At 37.8% G+C, this 27,586-nt stretch overlaps 1 protein-coding gene across 1 annotated transcript; it reads left to right on the top strand.

Annotated features, from left to right (window-relative positions):
• Positions 1–604: 604 nt before the first annotated feature.
• On the top strand, positions 605–27,586 carry LOC129076751 (cytochrome b-c1 complex subunit 2, mitochondrial). Its single transcript, XM_054580914.1, has 14 exons — positions 605–732; positions 3,338–3,421; positions 3,517–3,666; positions 4,816–4,880; positions 6,337–6,393; positions 6,820–6,944; positions 13,475–13,572; positions 15,651–15,708; positions 17,776–17,871; positions 18,189–18,388; positions 21,694–21,774; positions 23,578–23,654; positions 25,838–25,991; positions 27,320–27,586. The coding sequence occupies exons 1-14, from the start codon at positions 700–702 to the stop codon at positions 27,401–27,403; spliced, it is 1,362 nt and encodes a 453-aa protein (XP_054436889.1). The 5' UTR covers positions 605–699; the 3' UTR covers positions 27,404–27,586.

The raw sequence follows: 27,586 nt of genomic DNA, 5'->3' as shown, positions 1-27,586 counted from the left end.
CTGAAATCTCACTAACCCCTACTATTTAAAACATTGTCATTTTCTCAAACAAAAACTACAGTTTTCATTTCCTACGTAACTACCCCTGCCTAGAATATATGTTCCAATCGAGCCATTAGTTGGGAGCACTCTGTCCCCGACCTGCTTCGAGGGTAAAGCCAGTGAATTACTTGGACTGCCTCTCTCCTGGGCCGAATGACCTGGCAAGGACTTAAACCAACCCACACGCAGTCACACCCTGCTTCGAAGCCCAGGTCTCCACAAAATGACAAACAGCACGGTTCCCAGTGAGCCGCATACCTCAAACTCAAGACAGCAACAGCCAAGAGGTCCGGAAGACGCTTTCCTATTGGGTAATCCGGTCAGGAGAATCCAAAGTGGTGGAGGGGCGTAACAGCTGTAAATTTATCAGGAGAGGATTGCAGAGTGGATATCCTGGCCAGGAGGAGAATCCAGAAAGTTCGAACCGAAGTTATGTACTGAATGCTTACTTAAGAAAACAGCGTCTCCCTACCCTACGAAGTGCAGGAATTAAACTGACCCAACCTCCCCCAAGGAGCAGTAGAGAGGTCCGCATAGACCGCGGTCCTTGATAGGCCCCGCACGAAGGGCACGCGGGGAAAGCTGGGAAACTCAAGCGGTCAGCCACCATCTTGTTTCCTATAGACCGGCGGTGACCGTGGGGAGCAATTTTGGACCATGAAGCTGCTAACCAGAACCAGCTCCCTCGCGGTGAGCATAGCGGGCGGGTTTAGGGAGAGTTGGGGAGCAGTTTGTCAAGAAGGTGATACGAACCGGAGGTGCCTGGTTAGGGGTCCCAGGGCTTGGACTGGTCTGCCCTTGAACTGAACCCTGCAGCTGGCCTGCAGGTTGGGTGGGTCTGGCGTTGCATGCGAGGTGCGTGCTGTAAGAAGAGACCTAATGAGGGAAAACTTGAGGGGGCGCGAGGGCTTGAGAGCGACCTGGTGGCGAGACCTCTGAAGGTCACTGCTGCAATTGTATGCCGAGATCTTGAGACCTGGAGGCAGGAGGCCGGCGTGGACCTAGCTGTCACCTTTGCCCTGGCAGCCACAGCCTTTACTTCTTGGGGTATCATGGAGCATCAGTTTCCCGATCGGTGAAGTGAGCTTATGAGTAAAATCGTAATAAGTGAGCTAATGCCTTTTAAGTCATCACTGCCTGGAACTTGATTATTGCGGTGTTCAAGCTGTATGGCGTGTGCTTTTCTTGATCTCGTTAGAGAGTTCCTCTAGGAGGGCTGTTTTGTGTGCCCCCAAGAGCTGCTTAAGGCTCCTCCTTCAAGCCCAAATGAAACATAGCTGTCACTTGGGATAAATTCAGGTGTTAGTATTATGCCACTGTGGAGCGGTGGTTAAGAGGGGAGATCGAGAACGCCCTTTAAAAGCTCAGCTTGGCTAATTTTGCCCCCAGGGAATAGTTGGCAATATCTGGAAACATTTTTGTTTGTAACAACCAGTGAAGTGCTTCTGGCATCTAGAGGTCTAGGGTGGGGCCAAAACATTGTACAGTGCACAAAGACAGCCCTCCACAACGAAAAAATTATCCAGCCCAAAATGCCAGTAGTACCCAGCATATTTATTAGGTAACCTAGGAACCTGGTAGAGGGAGGTGCAAAAGACCAGGGAATGGAGTTTTCCTGCGGTTAATGTTTAAATAGATATTCTATGGATTATACAAACGGCCATAATTTAGACTGCGATTGTTTTACACTTCCTAGCACACCTAGACAAACCAAAGATTAACAACCCTTTGAGGGAAGCCCAGTTAGACTGGCAAAAGATTCCAAAATCTCCATTCCATCCATACCCACCTCCCAGGGAGGGGAAAAAAACTCAAAAGTAACAGTTGGAGAGTACCAATGTAAACAAATTACAGTAAACTTGAAAGTAATTATTAATGTTAAATTATAACACTTTGCATAAGAATAAATTCATATGTATTGTCACTAAAATTATAATTTTTAATTGATTATTTGAGAGAGAGAGAGAAAGAAACATCAGTTTGTGGCACCACCTATTTATACATTCATTGGTTGATTTTTGTAGTGCCTTGACCAGGGATTGAATCTGCAACCCTGGTGTATCAGGACTACACTCTAATCAGCTGAGCTACCCAGCCAGGGCACTGGATAATTCTTTGCAACTTATTTGAATGGGACAAATTATAGGAAGCACATAACCAACAAAGTGTCACTGTTCAGGCACATTTGAGGGGAAAATAAATCTCTCTTGGCAGTAGCTGTATGGATTATTCATATTTGAAATTTATGCCTACATGTCTTAAATTTTAACTTTTGGGAAATTAATAGCCAAAATCACAAGTAGTGTTAACTATGCCACACCCAGCAAACAAAATTGGTGATAAAACAAAGCTAATTGTAATCTATAATTAAAAGTACTAAAAGCAAGTGAAAACTAGGAATCAACTAGTGCACTGCTGCTGAAAGCACAACAAAGTGCCCTCTGTCCTTCACGTTTGATCCTTTGGTCTTGGGAGTACCAAGTTTATTATTTCCTAACATATCCACTGTAACTTCAAACCTTAGGCATAATAAAACAAATTTTGTGCCATTGATACCATTTTCCAAAAAGAAAAAAAGTTATGCAGTTTAGATTCATAATCCAGCATTTAAAAGGACCCTTTTCCTTATCAGTGGCTGCATATTACACATTAAGATTCTGCTGTGCATGAGGCTATTGTTAATTTCAGGATGATACAGATTTGTATTAGTCAAAAAAGCTATAACCCTTTGTTGTGTAGTCTCAGTGTAGCAGACAAGAGAATGAAGATATGGGAACCATTTGGGGCTTGATAGAAGTTTTCCTTGGTACATTGTGTCTTTTTTAAAGGTAATAAAATGATTAAGGAGATTGTCATTTCAGTTGGGAAATAGACTAAAAAGATGAGACTCTTTGGGCAGATAAGGGAAGCAGTAATGCTAAAATCTGTAAAAGTGTGGATGTGACAGTTCCACACTTTTTCAAATAACCTCAAGAATTAGAGCTAGAAAGAGCCGCTTGAAGCTTTAATAAGATAGTTGAAAGGTAAAAAAAAAAAAAAAATACAGTAATTATTTACATAGTAAAAATAAACATGTAGAACTTGGTATGCCTTCAGGCTCTACAAATCACAAATAAATAAGAGGTTTAAGAGAGGCTTGTGTGAATGGTGGGTTAGTAAGTCCATAATAAGTCAATCAGTTAAATCTTCCCATGGAGTTCTTTTACCACTGAACACCTGTTTGCTTGGGCATGCAAGGATACAGTGCACCATTTTTCTGAGAAATGTGTGTAACTTGTCTTTTTTATATGTTTAGAGATTTTATTCCCTCAAAGTTGCTCCCAAAGTGAAAGCCACAGCTGCCCCTGCGGGAGTGCCTCCACATCCTCAGGACCTTGAGGTTAGTCCTACTGAGTTGTTCCCCGGAACTTGTACATGCCTTACTAGCTTGGTAATAAAAAGATTATTCACATCTCTACTTTATTTTAAATACAGTTTACCAAATTACCAAATGGTTTAGTGATTGCCTCTCTGGAAAACTATGCTCCTGCATCAAGAATTGGTTTGTTCATTAAAGCAGGCAGTAGGTATGAGGACTCTAACAACTTAGGAACCTCTCATTTGCTTCGTCTTGCATCCAGTCTGGTAAGCATCTTTACTCCCTCAATATATTTAGAATACTGTGATCTCTTGGTCCTACAGAAAAGAAAAACTAAAAGCAGTGTTCCTGTATTAGTTTGCTAGGGCTGCCATAACGAATTGCTGCAAACTGAGTGGCTCAAACAACAGAAATCTATCCTCTTAGGCTAGCATTCAGACTCGGGGTATCAGTTGAACCATGCTCCCTCTGATGGCTCCAGGAGGAGCCTTTCCTTGCCCCTTCCTGGCTTGTGGTGGTGGCCAGCAATTTTTGGTGTTCATTGGCTTGCAGCTGCATCACTCTAACTTCTGTCTCTTGTCACACAGCCTTCTCTCTATCTCTGTGTCCAAATGTCCCTCTTGATTATTCCATTCCCATTAAATTTAGAGCCTACTCTAATCTCGTGTGACCACATTTTAAATACGTTTGCAAAAATTCTATTTTCAAATAAGGTCACAGTCACACGTTCTGTTGGACATAAATTTTGAGGGAACAGTATTCAACCCTGTACAGTTTCTTTATATAACATGAAAAATCACAGAGAAGCATTAAATTAGTGTCTATTTTATGTTTGTGCTAGAGTATAAAAAATCAGTTTTAAAAAATTAAATTTTAAGAAAGTATGAAGAGTTGAAAGAAAATTGTTCTTTCCCATACAGAAATCTTTTTTAGAAGAGACTGATGAACCTAGTAAGCTTATATTTGATAATGGAATTCTTTCCTAAATATACTTTATATAAAAATCTATACTTGCACTTTTTGGTGAATTTTGTTTTATAAACTCTTTAAAAAAAAGTATTTACTTTTTGGGGGGGGGAAGAGAGGGAGAAAGAGAGAGAGAGAAACATCAATATGGGAGAGAGAAATTGATCTGTTGTCTCTCACATGCCCCCAGCTGGGGAACGTGGCGCACAAACCAGGCATGTTCCCTGACTTTAATCAAACCAGCGACCTTTTGGTTCGCAGGCCGGCACTCAGTCCACTGAGCCACACCAGCCAGGGATGTTTTATAATTCTTAAACTAGAAAGGACCCACTATTTAGATAAAGTTCCCTTTGAATTTAATGACAGATACTAGATTATAATGTAGTGTCCTGTTTGGCAAACTTAGAATTAAAAAACTACTAAAACTATTTGTTTTTTTCTCTTTTAAGACTACAAAAGGAGCATCATCTTTCAAGATAACTCGTGGAATTGAAGCAGTTGGTGGCAAATTAAGGTTTGTTTAAAATAAGTATTAGGAAATAAATAGTGAAAATACCAGAAAATATTCTATTCTCAGAGAACTTTTCTCTGTTTATCAAGGTGGTTAAAGATTTCTTAAAGAAGGAAAAGACTAATGATTTGACTACATCAAAATGTAAACATCTTTATGCTTTAAAGTAAAAATGTAATTAACTGGGAGTGGATATTTGCAACATAATGTAGAGAGGATTATTTTGAAAAATAAAGAATTTCATATTAGGGAAAAGAAAAACAAAGAGAAGATGAATGGACAGAGGACAGGAACAAGTTATTCCCAGAAAAGGAAGCCAGAAACAGCAATCTTGTAATCGGTAGTGTGCTAACCATTCCTCACCCATCAGAGTTTTTATCTCTTATGTTAGCAGTGTTATGGGAGATGGAGAATATTTTATACTGCCGGTTGGAGTATAAATTGATTGAACTACCTAGAAAAGAATCAAGGAATATCTAGTAATATTGAAAATGAGCATATCCTACAACCTAGCATTTTTTAATCTACAGTCACAAAAATGTTTTTGTAGAGCCTGGAAACAATTTAAGTGGCCATCTTTAAAGATACAGATAAATAAAGTATAATATAGTCATATGGTGGGACTACTACATAGCAGTTAAGGAATGACCTAGATCTGTATATCAGCATAATAGACTAAAAAAACAAAATGTTTTATGGAAAAACAAGTTTCAAGATTTTTTAAAGATGCGAGTTTATAATTTTTTAAAACAATATGTAATGTTTATGAATATGTTTGTCCCTAGAATGGGAGAGAGTGAGGGAATTAGCCTGGGAAGAATACAAAGGGATCTTCAACTTCAGTTGTCTTTTTTTTCAAGTTGTGGTAAAATATACATAACACAAAATTTCTTTAAAGTTTGTAGTTCTACAGTATTATGTGGCATGAAACAATCATCACCACCATCCATCTTCAGAGCATTTTCATCTTCCATGTTGAAACTCTGTAGTTACTAAACTTTAACTCTACCCTCCTCCTCTCCTGCCAACCACCATTTTATGTTCTGTCTCTGGTTTTGACTACCCTAGATACTTCATATAAGTGGAATGATACAACATTTATCCTTTTGTGAATGACTTATTTCACTTAGCGTAATGTCTTCAAGATTCATCCATGTGCAGTGTGTCAGGGTTTCTTTCCTTTTTAAAGTTAAAATTATTTGTATTACTAAAAATATCCTTTTAACCATTTTTGTTTCTCAATAATAGTTGCCATACAATATTATACTAGTTTCAGGTGTGCAGCATAATTTTTTTTAATGTTTTTAAATTTAAGTTGATGGGTATGTGTATTTTTGTTACATTATTTATATTTTTTTATGCTTCAAAATAATTTTTTTCAAAGGAGCTGGTTAACAGATATAAATGAAAACTTCTGATTCAGATAATTTCACTGTACAGTAATTTATTTCTGATGCAGTGTGACTTCAACAAGGGAAAACATGGCCTACACTGTGGAATGCCTACGGGATGACGTGTAAGTACTTGCATGTATTTAGGACATCTGCTTTTTTTTTTTTTTAATTTATTGATTTCAGAGGAAGGAGGGGGGAGAGAGACATATTGATACATTGTTCCACTGATTTATGCATTCTTTGTTGCTTCTTATATGTGTCCTGACTGAGACCAAACCCATGACCTTGGTGTACAGGGACAATGCTCTAACCAACTGAGCTACCCAGCCAGGGCTAGGACATCTGCTTTTAAAGAAATACTAAGCTGCTCAGTTCTAAATGTAGCATTATGACCTCTGACTTTGGTTCTGGATTATGATTTGCCAAGCGCTTAAAACACTGTGCTCGCCACAAGGTTAAACTTTTATTTTGAGAGTCTTACAGTTACATAGAATAGATGCTAGTTTTACATTTTTGACTCCTGACTTGTATCTTGATGTCTTCTGCAGCGAAATTCTAATGGAGTTCCTGCTCAATGTCACCTCAGCACCTGAATTTCGTCGTTGGGAGGTAGCAGCTCTTCAGTCTCAGCTAAGGATTGACAAAGCTGTGGCTTATCAAAATCCACAGGCTCGTAAGTGATTTTCAGATTGCATCAGTTGTTTCTAAGATCCTGCGTTTTCGAGATACCAATTTATAGAGAAGGAGAAAATGAAGTTTTTTTCTACTTGGGTTTGAAAATGCCTTTTCCAAAAATTTGTCCAATTTTTAAAATATATTGTGTTTTTTTGTTCCTGAATTTTTATATTGTTGATTATTTTTCAGCTTTTATACTATATATTGATTATGAAATCCTAGGTATTTTTCCTGCTACCCCGTCTGTGGGATTTTGGGTTAATTTTTGTGTCTGTGTGTGTGTGTTCTAGTTTGTTTTTTTGGTTTTGCTTCCACCGAATCCAATGTCAGTGTATTGCTGCCACTGACATTATTCTTTATTGTTACATAATAGCCATTACTGTTTAGCCAATCCACCTTTATTGGGTCTTTCCAAAACATTCTGCCTAATTTTTTTAATTTTTTTATTTTTTAAATTTTTTCCTGTTGGTTTTTTTTTTTTAGTATTCAAATACTTTTGTCTCCATTTTCTACCACTTTCCCCTGCCCCACCCACTCCTACCCTCAATCCTTCCCCATTTTGGCTTTGTCCATGGGTCCTTTATACATGTTCCTTGATTTTCTTTTCTTTTTTCTTTCTTTTTTTTTTTTTTTAAATTTTTAAGTCCTGTTTATTCTATTACTGTTGTCTCAATTTTTCCCCTGTTGCCCTCTCCACCCCTCCCACCCCACCCCCGTTCCCACAGTCAATTCCACTCTGTTGTCCATGTCCATGGGTCATTCATACATGTTCATTATCTGGTCCCTTCCCCTTCTTTCCACCACTGTCCTCTTTCCCCATCCTCTCTGGTCACTTCCAATCTGCTCCATGTTTCCATGCCTGTGGTTTATTTTGTTAATTAGTTTACTTTGTTGAATAGATTCCACTTACAGGTGAGATCATATGGTATTTGTCTTTCACCAACTGGCTTATTTCACTTAGCATAATATTCTCCAGTTCCATCCATGTTGTCGCAAAGGGTAGGAGTTCGTTCTTTCTTTCTTTCTTTCTCTCTCTCTTTCTTTTTTAAATGCAGATTGATTTTTATTTTTTTAAATCTCAAAGTCAATTATAAAATACTAAAAAATTGAAATCCATTATAAAGTCTCAGCAATTAAAACAACATGACACCAGCACAGAAATAATCAAGTAGATCAATGAAATATAATGAGCATCCAAGAAATAAACATATATATCTAACAATGTAATATATGATTAAATTGATGTTTCAAATTCATGGGGAAAATAAGGCTTACTCAACAAATAAAGTACATACACCACTATTACTTGAAATAAAACAAATATAGAGCCCTATTTCACACATTATACAATAAATATTCAGGTGAGTTAAAAATCAGTATGTAAAATCTAAAGAGTTTTAGGAGAAAATACAAAATAATATTTTTCTTACCTGAAGTCAAATATTCAAACTCAGAAGCTATAAAGTAAAATATTGACAATATGACTATATTAAACATTTAAGACTATAGTAATGTACATATAAAAAAGATAAATGACAAAGAATCAGAAAATATTTGCCACACATCTAAAAAAGAGTTAATGGTTTTTTATTTTTTAGGGGACAAAATTCTACAAACCTTTAGTCAATAAATGGATAAAGAATAGCAAAAAGTCATTTAAAGCTTTTTTAAAATAATAGATATAGGCAAGAAATATACAAAAACAGGTTTAGTTTCAACAAATAAAAAGGAAAAATTAAAATAACATCATTGTCACAATCAGATAAATACGTATTAAAAAATATTGGTAATATCAAGTATTGGCAACTGTGAAAGGAACTGGGTATTCATAGACTTTTCCTTCTTCTTAAAGCGGTCCCTTAGCATATTTTGCAGTGCTAGTTTGGTGGAGGTATATTCTTTTAGCCCTTCTTTTTGTCTGGGAAACTCATTTCACCTTCCATTTTAATTGAGAGTTTTGCAGGGTAGAATGGTCTTGGTTGCAGGCCCTTGCTTTTCATGACTTGGAATATTTCTTGCCACTCCCTTCTGGCTAGCAGTGTTTCTGTTGAGAAGTGAGCTGCTGGCCGTATCGGGGCTCCCTTATATGTTACTACCTCTTTCTCCCTTGCTTGCTTTAGGATTCTCTGTTTGTCTTTGATATTTGCCATTTGAATGATGATGTGTCTTGGAATGGGCCTCATTGGGCTCTTCTTGAATGGGACCCTCTGTGCTTCCTGGACTTGCGTGACTTTTTCTCTCCTCCAGTTGGAGAAGTTTTCCATCATTACTTTTTCAAACAGGTTCTCTACCCCCCTTCCTTATCCTCTTCTCTTTCTGGTATCCCTGTTATAAGGATATTATTACATTTCATGTTTTCCTGCATTTCCCTCAATGCCTCTTCATTCTTTTTGAGTCTTTTTTCATTTTCTTGCTCTTTCTGGGAGCTTTTTTGTACCTTGTCCTCCAGCTCACTGATTCGATCCTTGGCTTCATCTAGCCTGCTTTTGATTCCTTCTACTGTGTTCTTCAATTCAGAAATTGCATTCTTCATTTCCTTTTGTCGATTGCCTATTGAGAGTTTCTATGTCCTTTTTCATGCTGATATAGTTTGTAGTAAGTTCCTCCTAGTTTCTCTGTAGTTTTTTGTAATTGTCTCTGAGCTCACTGAGCTCACTGAGCTTCCTTAGAGCCATTGTTTGGAACTCAATATCTGATAGTTTACCTGCCTCTGTTTCATTTAGTCCTCTTTCTGGGGATTCCTCCTTTCCCTTCAAGTGGGGGGTATTTCTTTGTCTTCCCATTATTTGCGAGACTCTTCTCTTTTTTTACTTCTGCTTCTTGAATTGATCTGTCTTGATTTCCTGACTTTGTGGTAAGAATGTCTACGGTAGGAGACCACTGTTTTTACTTTCTGGATCTGCCTCTGATGATGTCAGATGTTGTCCCTCTCTGACCTTAGGCAGTCTGTTGGAGACTTCCAGGAATCTGCTGTCTGGCTGTCTCCTTCAGCTGTTAATCTAATCACTCCGCACTTAGCAGGCCAACTTAGACAGCTCAGGGCAGGGTAGAGTCCCTCCTAGGGCAGGGTTAGTAGGTCCTGTCATGCTGCTGCCACTCGGGGGAGTGGTCTGTGCCTGAGCAATATTGCTGCATAGGGAGAGGAGTCAGCACTGGGATCCTGCCGACTACTCTGTTCTCTCCCCAAAGCCTCTGTCCCCAATCTCCTCAAGTGCCTCCAGGCCACTCTGCACTCCTTTTAGCCAAGGATCGACTGTCGGTGGCTGCCACTCTGCACTCAGCAGGCAGCTTAGACAGCACAGGGCAGGTTGGAATCCCACCTGGGGGTGGGGCTATTGGGTCCTCTGACGTTGCTGCCGCTCAAGAGGAGTGGTCTCTGCCTGAATAAGATGGCTGCTGCCATGTGGGGGATGAGTCAGGACTGAGATCCTGCCAGTTAGTCTCTCAGTTTTCTCCCCAAAGTCTCCTTCTCTGGTGCCTCCTCTGGCGTCTCTAGTCCACTCTGCCCCCACCTTTGCCAGAGACCAGGGTAAGTGGCTGCAAATAAAAATGTATGCATTGGCACTTTAAACGGCTCTTTGTGTCTCCAGCAGCCTGTCTCTGGCAGAGACCAACCCTGCCGCTTTTCGTAGCTGGCTGTTTTCCGTGTACTTTTTGGGCTCTGGTGCTGTAGGCTGGAGATCCCAGATCACTGCTTTTCGTTTAGACCCCATTCTTCTCAGGGGCATCTAACTGGTCCTTTCAATATCCTTCTGGTGCTGCTACCTGTGGGCGCCCCTCCCACCTTCTTGAGTCTCTACCACACTCTTTACCAGTTAGATTCCGCTAAAGCTGACTCTTCTGTTTCTGGGTTATAAGGCTCCTTTGCTTGCTGTTGTGCAGTTGTTTGTTCCAGGTGATTTCTCCATAATTTAGTTGTTATTCCAGATTGGTCCTGGGAGGAGGTCGGTGTGGCTTCCGTTCACTCGTCCACTATATTGATTCTCTGATTTAATTTTTTTAAATAAGATCTATTATTGTATTCATATTTTGTATTTATATAATGTTTAACTATATAATTTTGCCACATACAACTGGCAAAGCAAATAGGTAAACAAACAGCAGCAACTCTTGGAAGTAACTCAATTTTTGGTAGGAGCTGATGTGTAGGTAGGCCCCTCAGGTCTAAACAGGTAACCAGCTTCAGGGGCTCTGTGTGGGATGGGCTTTGCTCAAAATGCAGGCCTTTTGCAGGAGCCCACTCACTAAGTTGGTCCTCCCGACCTCAGTCACCCCATTGAACTCATGCCTTTTGCACAGGCCAGTGGGTTGTGGACAGGCTGGGCCCACTCTATGGTCGTTCTTCAGCAAGGCTCTGAAGGAAGACCAGGTGACCTCAGAAGTTGGCAGAGTGGCCAAGAGGTGGAAGTGGACCTCAGGGTGCCTTGGACCTTTTATTGATCTGTCTCTGGCTCAGAGCTGGAGAAAGCCCACACTTGTACATAACTTGGCCCCTCCCAAAAACGCCCAGGCCCAATAGAGAAAGCCATAAACAGGGAATATCATGGTAGCTCCAGACAGGTAGCCCAAGGTTGGTTACATGCAGAGTCTGTCGTTGACTTGCACCAGCACCCCACCTGATTGGGACCTAGGACCAACACAACCAGTGGTGGGCTTCAGATCACATCAGAGCTCAACCCAACTAGCCACACTAGCAGAACACCCAAAGGGGGAATTCTGGCATGTACCAGGCAGTGCTGGGAACAACTTCACCTGGGGAGGACAGCCCCTATATAGCGACTTATTAACTGTGATCAAGGTATATCCTTATTGTCACCCAGCCTGAGGGTTAACTCCACCCAAGAACAGGCCTACAACTTTCAAGACTCAAATACAACAGGGGAACGCACATAACATACAAGAGACATTTCCTGGAACACTGAGCTCAGGTGTTCTGGAAGATTACACCACTTGGGCCCCTTAGGACGCCTTCATTATAAAGCCATCATAACATGTTTGAGAGTCATAGCAGATCTACCTAATATACTGAAACAAACACAAAAAGAACACAATCCTGTTGAGAGAGGGTCTCTTCCCTATAACATAATGAGTGCTCGGTTCATGTTAGCTGACATTTCAGATGATACTTTGTGTCACAGAGAAGTATGATCTTTGTTACTCTTGATCTCTATGGAAGAAATAGAATGGTAAATTTTATTTTATTTTTTTTTAGATATTTTATTTATTTATTTTTACGGGGAGGGGAAGGAGAAAGAGAGGGAAAGAAGCAGATACGAGAGAAACATCGATTGGATGCCTTCTGCACTCCCTTAACCAGGAACCTGGCCCGCAACCCAGGCATGTACCCTGAATGGGAATCAAACTGGCAACCTTTTACTTTGCGGGACAATGCCTAAGCCACTGAGCAGCACTGATCAGGGCAGAATGGTAAAATATTAGAAAAATGATTTATATGTCCAGAGTGAATTCTTACCCACCGGTAGCAGTGAGACTCCAGCCCTCCTCCTTTTTGCCCGAACAGTTACTATAGTTTACTGGCAGGTGTCTGTCCGCAGGTTTACATCCTCAACCCATCTTCCATATTGTCATTACAATGATTCCTCTGACATGAAAATCCAGCAAAAATCCTTTACAATTTTCTAATTACATATGGGATAAAGCCCAAATTCATCTGGCCCTGTCTGCCTTCCTTTTTTCTTGCTCTAGCCTCTCCTCCTTCTAACTGCAGTTCCCCTTTGAATCAAATTGTTGTCGTGTTTTATACCTTCATCTGTTTCTGCTGCTTGAAGTGCCACTCCCAAATCACTCACCTGACAAACATATCTACTCATTCTGTAAGACTCATCCCAGATTTTACTTGTGTTAACTCCTGTCTAGCTCCAGTGCCTTCCCTTGTGCCCCTCTGCATTTTTGATGTACTGTTGGCCTAGAGAGGCAACCTAGAAGTAAGTAAAATTCATATTAAATGACTTGTCCAAAGTTTCCTCAACATTTTGAGGGCATTGTGTCTTACTCATCTCTGTGTTACCAGCACTTAGCACAGGGGCTGGCATAGGAAGATTGCCCAGTAACGAACAAGTGAAAGGGACATATCCCAAGCAAAGCCCCTGAAGCAGGAACGCAAGGACAGTGCCAGGACACCAGTGAGGGGTACAATTTGATGGTAGTAGCATTTGACTCCTGAAAACTAATAATACGACCTAAGCCTGACATTCTCCTACCTCCTCTTACACTGATAACTCCCTCATTACCCAGAGAGGGAACTTAGAAATAAGTAAAATTCTGATTAAATGACTTGTCCAAGGTCACACAGCAAGTCAGACTTCCTGAAGCCCAGACCATTATAGCTTCCAGATAATATCAAGTGCATAGAGAAGTGTTTAGGTGGACTCTAACATGTGACCTCTTGTTTTCTCAGCACTTTTCAACTGGCAGAATTTTAAAAGTTGCCATAAGACGACCAAAGCTTTCTAAGTTGTAAAAATGTTGTCTTTATTTAAATTACATTTCTGTGACTCTATTTTACAGGTATCATTGAAAGTTTGCATGCTGCAGCTTACCGAAATGCCTTGGCTAATTCCTTGTATTGTCCAGACTATAGGATTGGAAGGGTCACATCAGATGAGGTACTGCACAACACATCTCATTTTAAAATGTGCTTGTTTCATGTTAAATTGAATGTTCACCTACCATGTTGGGTTTGTTTACTAATTTTTCTTTTTATCTTCTAGTTTAAAAATTACTTATTTGCTTTTTTAATCAACTTTTTAATAAGTAAAATTCTATCAGAACAATTTTTGTATGTTTTAGCTTAAAATTAAAAACTTTGTATTCTAAGGGGGACGTACTCATTACAGAAAATTCAGAAACAAAGAAAAGCAAAATGAAGGAAAACACATCATATACTTAAAGGCACTCAGTGTTAAGATGTAGGTTTATTGTCTTCTAGATCCTTTTCTGTGTGTACATAATTTTTTAAAACAGTATTAAATCTTTAAATATCATAATCTTGTGACTAAAAACATTTACCTTTGTGAAGATAAATTACTAAGGTAGCTAAAAGACAACACAAAGTAAAACATTTATCTATTATGGTTTTGTATATAATTTTGAAAAATTAGAAACAAGTTAAATATCCAACATTGCAGAAATAGTTAAATGTTATTAAATATCTATAGAGTGGAACACTATTCAACCATTCAAGTTATTAATTGATATGGAAAAATTTTAGTGTATTGTCAAGTGAAGAAAAGGCAGTTTATGAATAGGACATACCAGAGTCTCACTTTTAAAAAAAAAGGTACACGTTGTATATCAACTATGTTGTAATTTAAAAAATAGTAATAAAGTATGTGTATGATAGATAAATACCAAAATGTGTACCAAGATTATTTCAAATTATTAGCATTTTTTAAATGTGTCTCTAGGCTAAAGGAAATTCTAAAGAAGTTGGTGCCAGAATACTTTGAGCAATGGCGTCATGCAACAGGAAAAAAAAAAAATACGGGTATCCACAGTGACTCCATATTTGTAGGAACCATTCATTTTAGGGCACAAATATTTGATAACTTGATTAGAATTTCAGTTTCATTACCCTACACTAGTGATTCTCAACATTATGACTCATTCCCAAAGAGACTTTGTAGTCAAATTTTTCTAAACCCCCCGCTTGAATTTCTAATACCACAGATATACTGAATATCTGTTAATATACTGTATATTTGTACTCTGTATATTTTAAAAAAAAAGAATTTTTTTACCCTTAAGAACCAATTTTCCTTCCCTGGAGCAATAGTTCTCCTATTGAGAGTGCATGTGTAAACCTGACCTTTGTATACTAGGGCTAAAATAATAGTATAAACCAGTGATTCTCAAATCTCACTGATGCTTAGATCACAGGGATCGGGGGTAATTTTAAACAAAGATTCCAAGATTCTACATTGAGTTCTACTATATATCAGTTTGTATAGTGAGCCTAGGAATGGGGTGGGGGTTGGGAGACAGTGACAGTGTTTATGTTTTCTAAGTTCCCCAGATACTATTTTCATCTAGGTTGAACAGCCTGGTATAGTCAGTAACCTCATAGCAAGATGGGAGAGAGGCACAGTGCATTGTTAGCTCTCTTGTAGAATGTTAATTGCGCTTTAGTACTGCCTACATAAAGACAAAAGAAGCCTGGTGTGCTGCTTAAGTCACATCATATAAGTAGTAAACTAGGTTCAGATTTTTTTCAAGTTCAAGCTAGTGTGTGCTCTAATTTTTCATTCCCTTTTTTATTTTTTTTTTAGTAATAGCTTTATTAAGATGTAAGTCACATACCATACAGTTTACCTATTTAAAGTCCACAATTTAGTAGTTTTCATTATATTCACAGTTAATGTAACCATCATCACATCAAAAGTTCTAATTCTTTTAAGCAGTAGTTTTTAAATAAAATCTAGGTAGTCCCTTATTATTTGTTATAACAACTTTTAAGAGATCATTTCTCTGCTGAACTGCAGTTTGGAGTTTTTAACAGCTTGTTTTTTTGTTGTTTTTTTTTTAATTTTTCATATAGTGTGATTTTTTTTGTTTTTGGTTTTTACTGTTGTTTTCCCATTAACCATTTATCCCCCTTATACCCACTTCTACATCCACCCAACACCTCCCAGCTTTTTCTGTATTTATACCAATATAATCTAACAAATGTTTTTAACTTCCTCAGTTACATAACTATGTTCAGAACCATTTTACAAGTGCAAGAATGGCTTTGATTGGACTTGGTAAGTTGGGAGTTGCCTACATATCAGTTTGCTTTCTTAAAAGTTGTCTTTTAAACTGTAATTAGGTCAATACAGATTGAACAAAACTTGAAAACTCAGTCCTCTGTTTCTGTCTCATAGGCAGTATGTAGTGAGATTTCAGGTGCTAGTGGGGTTTTTTCCTTAAAAAAACTGAATCCAACATTTAACTGTATAACCTACTAGTTTTAAATTTATTACAGGTTTTGGGGTTTTTTTGGTTTGTTTATTTGTTTTTTAAAGAAGCAGTTTAATAGACAATTAGGCAAAGGGCATGAACGGACAATTCATGGGAAAACTCTGTGTGTGTGTGTATGTGTGTGTTGAGGGGGGGTCAGTTACCATTGTAAAAGATGGTCAGACTCACTAATAATTAAGAAAATTTTTATCTGTAAGATTGGCAAAAAAAATAAAAGACTGACATTGCCCAGTATTACCCAGGGTATGGAAGTAGTAGGCACTCTCAAAAATTGTTGGTGGGAATGTAAACTGATAGAACATTTTTGGAGACCTGTTTGAGTATATCAAGATTCTAAATGTTTATGCTCTTAAAACTAGCAGTTTTGCTTTTCAGAATATAACCTGCAGAAACACTTGGTTAAGTTTACAAAATAGTTGTTTGAGAATATTATTTGCAATATTGTTTTTTCATTCATTGTTTTATAAGTAATAGCTTAATTGAGGTATAATTCATATATCATGAAATTCACCCTTTTAAAATGTACATACAGTTCATGGTATTTAATATAGAGTTGTGCAACTCTTGCCACTTTGTAATTTCAGAACATTTTCATCATCCCCCCCAAAAAATCCCATACTCATTAGCAGTGATTCCTCATTCCACCTCCTCCTTGTCTGTCTGGCAACCTTACTAATTTATTTTCTGTCTATACATAATTGACTGTTCTGGCCATCTTACTTAAATGGAATTCATACATTATGTCACCTTTTGTAACTGGCTTGTTTCACTTAGCATAATGTTTTCCAAGTCCATTTATGTTACGTCATGTACCAGTGTTCCCTTTTCTAGCTAAAAAATATTCCATCACCATATTTTATTTATCCATTCATCAGATGTTCATATGGGTTGTTTGCATCTTTTGGCTATTGTGAATATAAACATTTGTGTATAATAAGGTTTTTGTTAGATTAGAACATCTGTTTTTAAATCTTCTGGGTATATGCCTAGAAGTAGGATTGCCAGGATATTTGGTAACTGTGTAACCATTTGAAGAACTGCCAGACTGTTTTCTAAAGCAATTGAACCGGAATTTTACATTCCTGTCAACAGTGCACAAGGTTCCAATTTCTCAACATCCTCACCAGCACTTGTTATTTTCTGCCTTTTTGATTATGGCCGTCCAAGTGGGTGTGAAGTGGTATCTCGTTGTTTTGATTTCTATTTCCCTAATGACTGTTGGTGTTGAACATCTTTTTTTGTGCTTATTGGCCATTTTTATATTTTCTTTAGAGAAATGTCTATTCCATTCCTTTGTCCATTTTTTAATTGGGTTGTTTGCTTTTTTTATTTTCAAGTTGTAAGACTTCTTTATATATTGTAGATACTAAATCCTTATCAGATACATTCTGTCGGTTGTCTTTACCTCTCAAAAGGGTTCTTTGATACACAATGAGTACTGTTTTAATAGTCAACTATTGGAAATCTGAATGTCCATAAAGAAGGGATTAAATAAATGATGGTATATTCATGTAATGGAACTCTTTATAACCATTAAACGTTTGATGTAGACCATTCACTCAGATGCAAATTACAAAAGACAAGTTAAAAACAATATCAATAGAATAACACCATTTTGAAAAATAAAAAAATGAAGATAATGTTAATATATGCATATAAAAAAGCTGTAGATGAATATATAATAAACTATAAATGGATATCTCTGGGAGAATGGCATTTGGGGGTGACTATTGTTTTCATTACTGTTTATTTTTGTAATATTTGAATTATATAATCATTTTTTAAACAGATGTTTTATAATTGTCTTTTAGAAACTCTGGTTCTAGCTTGTTTTCTTTCTGGTGAAATAGGTGTGAGTCATTCTGTTCTGAAGCAAGTTGCTGAACGGTTTCTGAACATGAGGGGTGGACTTGGTTTATCTGGTGCAAAGGCCAGATACCGTGGAGGTGAGTGTTTTCTTCTATTAAGGTTAATTTTTCAGAAGGAAATCCCCCTGCCCCAACCCCACCAAATACTGTATTAGAGTAGAATAAGCCTGTTTCTTTATTACCACACAGTCTCAATGTGAAAGGAAAGAATTGGCTCACTTGGGTCTTGTCTATTAAACATGTTTTGTGGGGAGGGCAGGGTCGCAGGGAAAGAGCACTGGGCCTCAGGAAAGCTTAATCTTAGTGGGTTCATAGTGTGTGGTATAGAATACTGAAGAATAAAACCATGGTGACCAGGCCACTTTCTTCTTCACCCTCTCCTTACATGGCCCCAGGTGAAATTCGAGAACAGAACGGAGACAGTCTCGTCCATGCTGCTTTTGTAGCAGAAAGTGCTGCCGCAGGAAGTGCAGAAGCAAATGCATTTAGTGTTCTCCAGCATGTCCTTGGTGCTGGGCCACATGTTAAAAGGGGCAGCAATGCCACCAGCCCTCTGTACCAAGCTGTCGCCAAGGGGATTCACCATCCATTTGACGTAAGCAAGCAGTTGATATCTCGCGTTTTTTCTTGGAGGCTCAGTGTTTACAATGTGGTACAGATAGTGTGCTCTTAATGTTAATCTGCTCTGAAAATTTAAAATGAATGCAAAGAAAATCTTTGTAAAGTTGAAGAGACAGCCAGGCTTGATTTTAGTACTTCAGTGGGCCTACCAAAAACTTACCGTCTTTTCAATTATTCTAATGTACAGGGGTAGGCAAAAGTAGGTTTATAGTTGTTCATATGGAAATAATACAATAATTTGGGTCTGCCTGAGCAGGATGGCTGCTACCATATGGGGGGTGAGTCAGCTCCAGGATCCCTCCGGCTGCTCTCTCGGTTCTCTCCCTGAAGCCTCCTTCCCCAGTCTCTCCTTGGGTCTCTAGCCCATTCTGCCCCCGCCTTTGCTGAAGACCAGACTGTTACAGAGTGTGTCATGTTTAGCACCTTCAGCCATCAAGAGGTTGAAAAAGAAAATAATCTGCCCCTGTGGATTCCAGTTACAGGTCTGCACCCCCATGCCTATTAGTTAACTCATAGTCAAAGCTCCACAGATGCCAGGTTCCAAGCTAACCCTCTACTCAAGCAAAGGATGACAAGGAATTGTTTTAATGAAATAAGTGGAATCTACAATAAATGGTTATGAAAGTTTCACTGCAAAATGCTAGATGTCCCAGTGCATTTGAATATTAATTGTAATGTGAAGACCCCTTTTCATAATTATTTCAGTAGTTTAAGCAATCACCCATGCCCCACAAGGGCTTCATCTAGTCTCTGGACAGAGAGGCTCAGCTGGACTCAAACACAGTGCCTGTCCAATGAGGAGGGTCTGCTTTTGACAACCTGTGATGAGTCTAAGTGTCCTGGAACAGAACTCCTAGGCAGGCCCCTTTTTTAGGAAAATAGGAATCTGAAGAGCATTGAGAATTGTAGGGGTGCTTGCAAGTCAGTAAGGACCTTCATGGCCACAGCTACATTGTTTGGGAGTCCACAGGGGATGCCCAAAGCAGTGAGCTAATGCTGCATTTACAAACTTCTGCATTACACAATGCTAAGTTCAAAACAAAACAAAAAATAATAATACAACAATTAATAAATAATAATATAGTAATAAACTTTTGCATACTGAGAACTGTAAACCTACTTTTGCCCACCCCTGTAGAAAGAATACTTTTAAAAAGTCAGAAATTCACACTTAAGTTCCCTTTAAAATAAAGTTTTAAATATTAAATATTCCCCTAAATTCTAGTTAGTCTTTTTTCTAGATTTTCTTCTGTCCTCTTCCATTCTTATTGCCACTCCTGATTGTTTTTAACTGTTCTTTATGTTTTTCTTTTTTTTTTTTTTTTTAAGATTTTATTTATTTATTAGAGAGAGGAAGGGAGGGAGAAAGGGAGAGAAACATCAATGTGTGGCTGCCTCTCATGCGCCCCCTGCTGGGGACTTGGTCCATAGCCCAGGCATGTGCCCTGACTGAGAACCAACAGGCAACCCTTTGGTTTGCAGGCCGGCACTCAATCCACTGAGCCACACCATCTGGGGCTGTTCTTTATGTATTTCAATCAGGTGTACAAAATACACGCCAGGATATTCCTACAGCTTGAGATTAAGTTAAAAAAGGAAAGTGAACTCTCGCCAGTGTGGCTCAGTTGGTTGGGCATCGCCCTGTAAACCAAAAGGTTGTGGGTTCAATCCCCATTCAGGGCACATGCTTAGGTTGTGTGTTCAGTTCCCAGCCAGGGTGCATACGAGCAGGCAGCCAGTCAATGAATGTCCCTCCCATCGATGTTTCTCTGCTTCTCACTTACTCTTCCCCCTGTCTAAAATCAATAAGCATGTACTCAGGTGAGAATATAAAAATAGAAGGAGAAGACAAGTGATGACATTTAGTCATAACAAAAAGTCCATACTACTTGAGAAGACACCTTTTCATGACAGGAAAGTGCTAAAGCTTTCAAAATAAGGATATGCAAATCAAGAGAATGTAAAATGTCAACAAAGTATTATTTAATGAGTGACCATTGTTTTCCCAGTGTACTATACCTTACATGACATTCAATGATATGCCTTTAAAAAGTAACACATACTATAAATTGTAGAATTAAATATTCATAACTTCAGCAGTAGTGCATGGCACAGGTAGGTTTATGCTTCAGTAAGTCTTTGGCTATTTGACACTTACAAGTGGAAATTAAAATCAACCTTCTCTTTTTACTCCTCTGTTAACTGAGTGCTAGTTTTCAAACTTTTTTTAGCACAGTAGCCTTGTTTAGCCAATACTATTTCCCACCTATAATGCCTGCACAAAAGTTTTTTCTTTTAAAGAAGTTTTGAAAGTTTACTTGACAGTGAAACCCTTGGAATCCTCATCAGAGTGTTGGGGGAGTCCCTGCAACACAGTTAGAAAATCAGTATTTTAAATGATTTTTAAATTCAGCTGCTGCTTTTTAAAATTTCCTCCAGATTTTCTTTCTCCTGGTTCATGTTCTGTGTTCTTTACCATCAAATGGTAATGATGACTTTGGGGTGGCTGGAGTTTAATACTAATCCAATGACATAATATTATAGGAATTCCTACTTCAGAATTTGGCCAGAAATTTGGAGTGTGAATAGGATAGTCTCAGAATTATAATTCAGGTAATTTAAATGCATTTTTTTAATGCTCTAGGCTTTATATGGGCTGAACCAGTGGTTCTCAGATTTTAAAGTACATGAGAATCACCTGGAATATTAGTTTAAAGTGTGGGCCCCAGACTGTATCTACAGAGATCTAAGTAATCTGTTGCAGGAAATGAAAAGTCTATTCTTAATAACAATCAGGTGATCCTTATGTAAATACTGGGAAATGTTATCCTGGGCAGTCACATTACTTTAAGGAGCTTAGCACTGTTCAGACAATAATAACCCTGTTATCCAGGGCTAAACATTTTGCTACTTCAGAATGTGAATGATGGCCACCAAACAGAAATTTTCCCCTAACTCTGACTTTAGTCTTTAGACGTGAAAGTGGGTTGGTAAAAAGGAAGTCACCAACAACAAGAGGGAAGAACTTAGGTTTGTCTAGTGCCAAAGCCCACAATGCATGACACTCAGTCATTGTGTCTATAATGACAGTGTTCACAAATTCATGTTTACAGTAACCTTTAATCATCAAAACAGGTTAGCAAAAATGAAAGTTAACAAAATCTTAGTCTATTTTGCTTATATTATGAACATACAAGCTTTTGTCTAGACCGTGTTAAGGAAACTGTGCCCCATTCTACCTGGTAGAATAATGTACAGTCAAGTTTCATTATTTTTCAGGTTTCCGCTTTTAATGCCAGTTACTCAGATTCCGGACTCTTTGGGATTTACACTATCTCACAGGCTGCAGCTGCCGGAGATGTAAGTTGCAAATTCACCAATGCTCACAAGGCTTTTTTCCTTATTAACATGTTTTTAGTTAAAATATGGAAATGTTTCAATGCCATGACCTGTCAGAGCTCTGTAACATCATTGAAGTATATCTGCTGTGGATGAAACTGAAACATGTATACTAATACTTCCCAGAAAGAGGGAGGAAATGCTGCCTTGGTATTTTTGTTCTGTTTAGAGAAGTGGCATTGAGTTTTCTCTGGGACATCTAAATTGAGAGCTCAGGTGAGGTCAAAGCCAATACATGTATTTGGGCATCCTCAAAATACAGAGTGTGTTGAAGTCCGTGTTTTGTATGAAAGACCATAGGAGAAAACTGAAGTTCCTTATGCTGTATGCTTTAAGAGACTCAGGAAAATGACCAAGAAAACAGGAAGAAAAAGAAGAGAAACTGATATATTTGGAGGATGTTAACACCATTTTGATATACTTTGGATTGACATGAGAGGTCTGATGGTTTTAGCAAACTAGGACATCATCGGTGATATTACCAATTTTCACCAGAATGTTAGAAGTAAATGACAAAGTGTTAAGGAATGAATGAAATGAAAGAAATGCAAGGTTGGTATAGGCAAGTGGATCTTAGATGCAGGGAGGTGGGTGGTGATTTTTAGGAGGGTTTACACTGGGATGAAGTTGGAAGAAACATTCATAGTGAAAAGAAAAATTGGAGAAGACATTGGAGATAAGAAACCATAAAAGAGAGGTTTGGGACAAATAAATGGCTAGGTACACACAGAATAGCAATTAGCAGTGGTGTAGACACATCTACACCACAAATTCACAGTACAGACAGGTCTGGTTTGCAATTTTTCTTCAATAGTATTCACTAGCCTAACTGAGGAGGCAGGTAGCAGGGTTGATCCCAGGTTGAAGTCCTGCTAAGTAGGAAGGTCAAGACGTATGAGGAGATAGCAAGGGAGTTGGGAACACTGACAAGAGTGATAGAGTGAATATTTTTGGATCTAGGCTAGACAGAGAAGTGAAGCCAGAGGGACCTCAAATTGAAACAAACCAAGGAACTAGTGATCTTGATAAAGTGGAAAAATAAGGACAGCATGATTTAAGATTTAGGCCAGGGATCTTAGAATTAAGGATTTCAGGGGTAGGGCAAATCTAGGTTATGGCCAAGTCTGGGGTACGGCTATGGATCTGAGTAGCTGAAATGGAGGGAAAATGAAGGTCCTAGAATTTAGGTGATTAGGAGAAACATTAGGTAGCAGACCCAGAATGATGCCAAGGTTGGGGTGGAGAAAATCATGGGCCAGGTTTATTAATTTCTTAGTCAACAAATATTTACCAAGTGCTCACCCACATTACTGGAACTTGATTCCTTCTTGACTCCAGTCCCCAGTATTGACAAGATTTAAATTGGCTGAATGAATTACTGCTTACTTCTCAGTGAATAGTAAGAACTAGCAATATTAATTGCATGATGCTTTGAAAGGCTGGAAAAATTTTAGAGGTGCTTATTCATTATAGGTGATCATAAATCCATGTTGCCTTTTCCTAAACCTCCCTGCCATCATGTGCCACTTATTTTTGTAAGAATCCTTGCTACTCAGATACTGTAAGTTGTACAAACAATTGCACGATGGAATATTAGAAGAATAAGGAACACATACTGACTTGATAACTCCATCCAAATGGACACTCTCCTCTTTCTCTGGAACTAACCTTCCATCTTGTGTTTTTGCCTTAGAGCACCATTTAATTGCTGCAGAAGACTCTGGCACTGATCAGAGATGACCAGCTTTTCATTGTCTGTCCTAGGTTATCAAGGCTGCCTACAACCAAGTAAAAACAATTGCTCAGGGAAACCTTTCCAATACAGATGTCCAGGCTGCCAAGTAAGTTTCAGTATTAGCTGTGTGTTTTGTGTTTCAGTTATTTGAAAGTTATATTTTTTGTAGTTACAACATTATTGTAATATATGTACAAAAGGATTGAAAGATACAGAAAAGTATATAAAAAGAAAGGGAAACATACCCATATCCTACCATGTAGAGATATAGCTGTTAACATTTTGCTTGTTTGCTTGACCATTTTCATGCATTTTTAAACATAATTGTTAATATTGTATATAAACTTATATCCTATTTAATGTCATGTTTATTGTAGAAATTTGAAAATTAAAAAAAATCATTCCCAGTGATTCCTGTTTGTAACATTGTTTCTGTTTATTCAGATTACTAAAAATTTGTCCTATACAATATTAATTGGTGTATCAAAATATACTTAGTGGATACTTCATGCAATCAGAAATTATAAACTAAAAGATATCTTTGCATTTAAAACATTTGTATTTCATATTAATTTCTTGGTATGGATTCTCAGCTAGGTTAAGACTTTTAAACATTATAATGAAAGGCTCCACTTTAAAATATATGTGTTTGTTTATATAATATTCTTATTTTTATAATTCAAAATCACACTGTAAGAAGTTTATACCAGTTTATAATCATACCACCAGTATATAAGTGCCTGTTCTACCATAATCATTAGCAATTTATTTTTCTTTTCACTAATGTGATAGACCAAAAAAAGATACCTAATTAAAATATTTAAATACTCATCACCTATGTAGTGACTTTTAAATTCCCACTGTCCTCATTGAAAGTACTAACAACACTTCTAACTCAGTAGTTCTGGGATTTTCTCTTAACTAAAAGGGAGAGACTTTGGTCAGAGTTGGAAATCAGCTTAATTTTCATACAGCAGTTTAAAACATTTAACTCTGGTTCCATCCACTGATGACAGTTCACAATGTGAATCCTGAAACTTGGTCTTCATGATAATTAAGTGTTGCCCACATGGCAAGTATGACTGAAGTATAAGCCAGGAGGGAATAACCAATTGGTCATTCCTATTCCCATTTGTTTTATTACTTTGGTTAAATACTGAACACACTGAGAAATTGCCTCTCTTGAATATTGACAGCACAGTTTATTAAATATTGTATCCATGGATCCAAGGGTTAATAGGGTATAACTCTGTGATTGTACCAGAAACAAAACATGGTGAGAACAAATTGAAACACTGGATTTATTTAAGGAAATTCTGTTTCAAGGCTAATTTATTTAAGAAAATGTATTTTAATAAGTGTGACAGTTTTTATAAGGTACAGCAACATGTAGAAAATGGAGTTTCAGTTATTAATGTCAAGTATGTTTTTTGTTTTTGTTTTTTTGCCATTTGGATGGAGTTGATACTTTTTCCTATAGAATTCTTAGTCTTGTAGTGAAAGAGAGAAACTAAGGTGTCAGTGCTGAAGGGACAAACCAATAATCTTTTAATAAAGTTTATTGCAGGTAAAATCTTGCGTTAATTAAGCTGACAATTCGGTAAAATTGCTACATACAATTTTAATTATGTGTAAATGGAAGTCTTGCTACAGCCTACTACCAAAAGAGGATAATTTAAGAGTTAAGTAACTCAGATGCCGTATTAGACACCAGTTTCTTTCTGGGAGAATTAGAATTGGGTATTATTTTATTTGAAACTGATGCTTTTATGTCCATGTTAAAGCTACTGGGGCTTACCCACCTGCTTCTCCATCACTTTCTACCCTCAGTGAGACAAATCCCAGCACAGAAATGGGGCTGGGGTTAGAGGAATAGCTATAAAATTAGCACACAACATTCTAAGTGGACAATGCTTTAAGAGCTCATATAGTTATTTTTCTTTTATAGAAGTACCTAAAATTAACACCAAGAAAGTATCAAGAGACAGGAATTATTTCACTAATCAAATATTTACACTAAAATAGGTTTAACTAGATCTCAGTTCCAGTCCAAAATCAAAAGGTAACCTGTTGGTGTTTTTGTTTTTTCTTGTATTAACTACTAAATTAATGTAAATAATAAAATACTTGGTGAGCTGAAGAAGTAGAAGGGAAGCCTTTAACAGTATAAGATTTCAAAGCAGTTAATTTGCATATTTACCAATACATATTTGAGAGTTTGGGAACATATTAATAAATTGCCTTACTCTGTAAAACTGGCTTCTTAGTTATGCACTTTGAATTGGACAGGAACAAGCTGAAGGCTGGGTATCTAATGTCAGTGGAGTCTTCTGAGGGTTTCCTGGATGAAGTCGGGTCTCAGGCCCTCGTTGCTGGTTCGTACATACCACCATCCACAGTCCTTCAGCAGATTGATTCAGTAGCTGATGCTGATGTCATAAATGTAAGCAAATGAAAACTTATGATTTAACATCAAATAACTTGACCTTAATGATCCAATTTCAGAAGGAATGCATAAGCTTCCTTGGCTGTATATGTTATTCTTGTGCTGTTTGGTGCCTATCTATCTGGTGTGGAGGCAGGTGAGCTGATTACCATCAGATCTGATTACCATCAGATCTGCAAATAGCTTCCTTATCAACTAAGGGTTTGTGTATCTTCCTCATTCAACTAAATTATGATTAAGTTAAACCACTGTAAATTCTTACAGGTCAAGAAGAATTGAATATTGGCAATTTTGTGATTCAAACTAATAGTCAAGTTTGGGTGTTTTCCTTTTCACTCCCAAGAAATAAAGTCTATTTTGCCAGTCCCTCATAATCCAGCATCTCAAGATTTTCTTGTCTTCTCAGCCTAAGACATTCTCCTGCTCTTGCTCTATTTTTTCACATATATTATTGTTTCCTACAAGATGAGTTGTTTTGAGGGCAAGTAATATATGTTGTACTTCCTCTGTGTATTCCATACCGTTCCTAACAAGTACATGAATTACAGAGAAATCCAAAATCAGTAGGTTTTTCTAGCCCTTTCTATATTAAAAATGCCAGCTGCCCTTCTATTGTAGAGGTCTCAACCATCTTGACAACATGTCTATCTTGTATAGGAACAATGAGGACAGAAAAAAGACAGTATAATTTAAGGAGTAACCCTGACATAATTTCACTTGGCCCAAAGTTTATTACACTCTTCCAAATGTGTGTCCTCATCTTGTATACTACCATGTGAGTCCCAACCAAGCTGCTACCGCCACCATGCACTGAAAAAAGGTGGCCCGAGATAATGTGGGGGCCCATACTTACAGTATTACCCTTAACCAACCAGCCTTTGAACTTGAAGTTGTGGCATAAAGAATACTAAGAAAATTTGACTTTTAAGTTAACAGTCAGTGTATTTTTATTAACTCGGACTATATGCTATGGGAATACAGAAATCGGAAAGTAACAGCCCTGCAGGAGGCCAACTTCACCCTATTTTGCAATGTCAGTGAGGTTTTCCTTCTCCCCCTCTGTAACAGCTACCCTCATACCCAGCACCGCACTTGCTCAGTCACACATATGATGGGATACTCAAAGGAAGAGCTGAACTTTTCATCAAATTAAAATAACACTAGCCCTCTCCTGTAGTTAATTTTTACAAGAGGCTGTTACAGAATTGCTGGCTTAGAGTAGCCTGTCCATAAACTCATGAAATAACAATAAATTAAGTTAAATTACTTGATAATACATGTTCTTATTTCTTTTAACTTTCTACCTTTTGTTTGTTTACTTAAAGGCTGCAAAGAAATTTGTTTCTGGCAAGAAGTCAATGGCAGCAAGTGGAAATTTGGGGCATACACCTTTTGTTGATGAGCTGTAATACTGAAACATGGCAGAAAGAGCTGGATGTTTTCTAAACCCAGAGCAGCAACTACATGAAAGTCACAAGTCTATAATGTAAAATTTATCTTTTTTTTTTCAATGAGATGAGATAATCCTAAAAAATATAAATGCAGGTCATTGTTTCCAGCCAACCTAACGTCAATAAAATACTTGTAAGCGT

The sequence above is a fragment of the Pteronotus mesoamericanus genome, unplaced genomic scaffold (assembly GCF_021234165.1).
Source record: "Pteronotus mesoamericanus isolate MK-2021 breed Mesoamerican mustached bat unplaced genomic scaffold, CSHL_Meso_final contig_64, whole genome shotgun sequence".
In the NCBI taxonomy this organism is placed as follows: Eukaryota; Metazoa; Chordata; class Mammalia; order Chiroptera; family Mormoopidae; genus Pteronotus; species Pteronotus mesoamericanus.
Note: the sequence above shows the minus strand (reverse complement) of the source record. Positions and strands in the feature narration are given on the sequence as shown.

What these genes read in the sequence shown, in the direction of transcription:
- LOC129076751 (XM_054580914.1), top strand. Translation starts at nt 700, where the DNA reads ATGAAGCTGCTAACCAGAACCAGCTCCCTCGCG. An exon ending in CACATCCTCAGGACCTTGAG is followed by an intron (nt 3,422 to 3,516) that starts GTTAGTCCTACT and finishes TTTTAAATACAG; the next exon opens with TTTACCAAATTACCAAATGG. An exon ending in GAAGGGTCACATCAGATGAG is followed by an intron (nt 13,573 to 15,650) that starts GTACTGCACAAC and finishes TAACTTCCTCAG; the next exon opens with TTACATAACTATGTTCAGAA.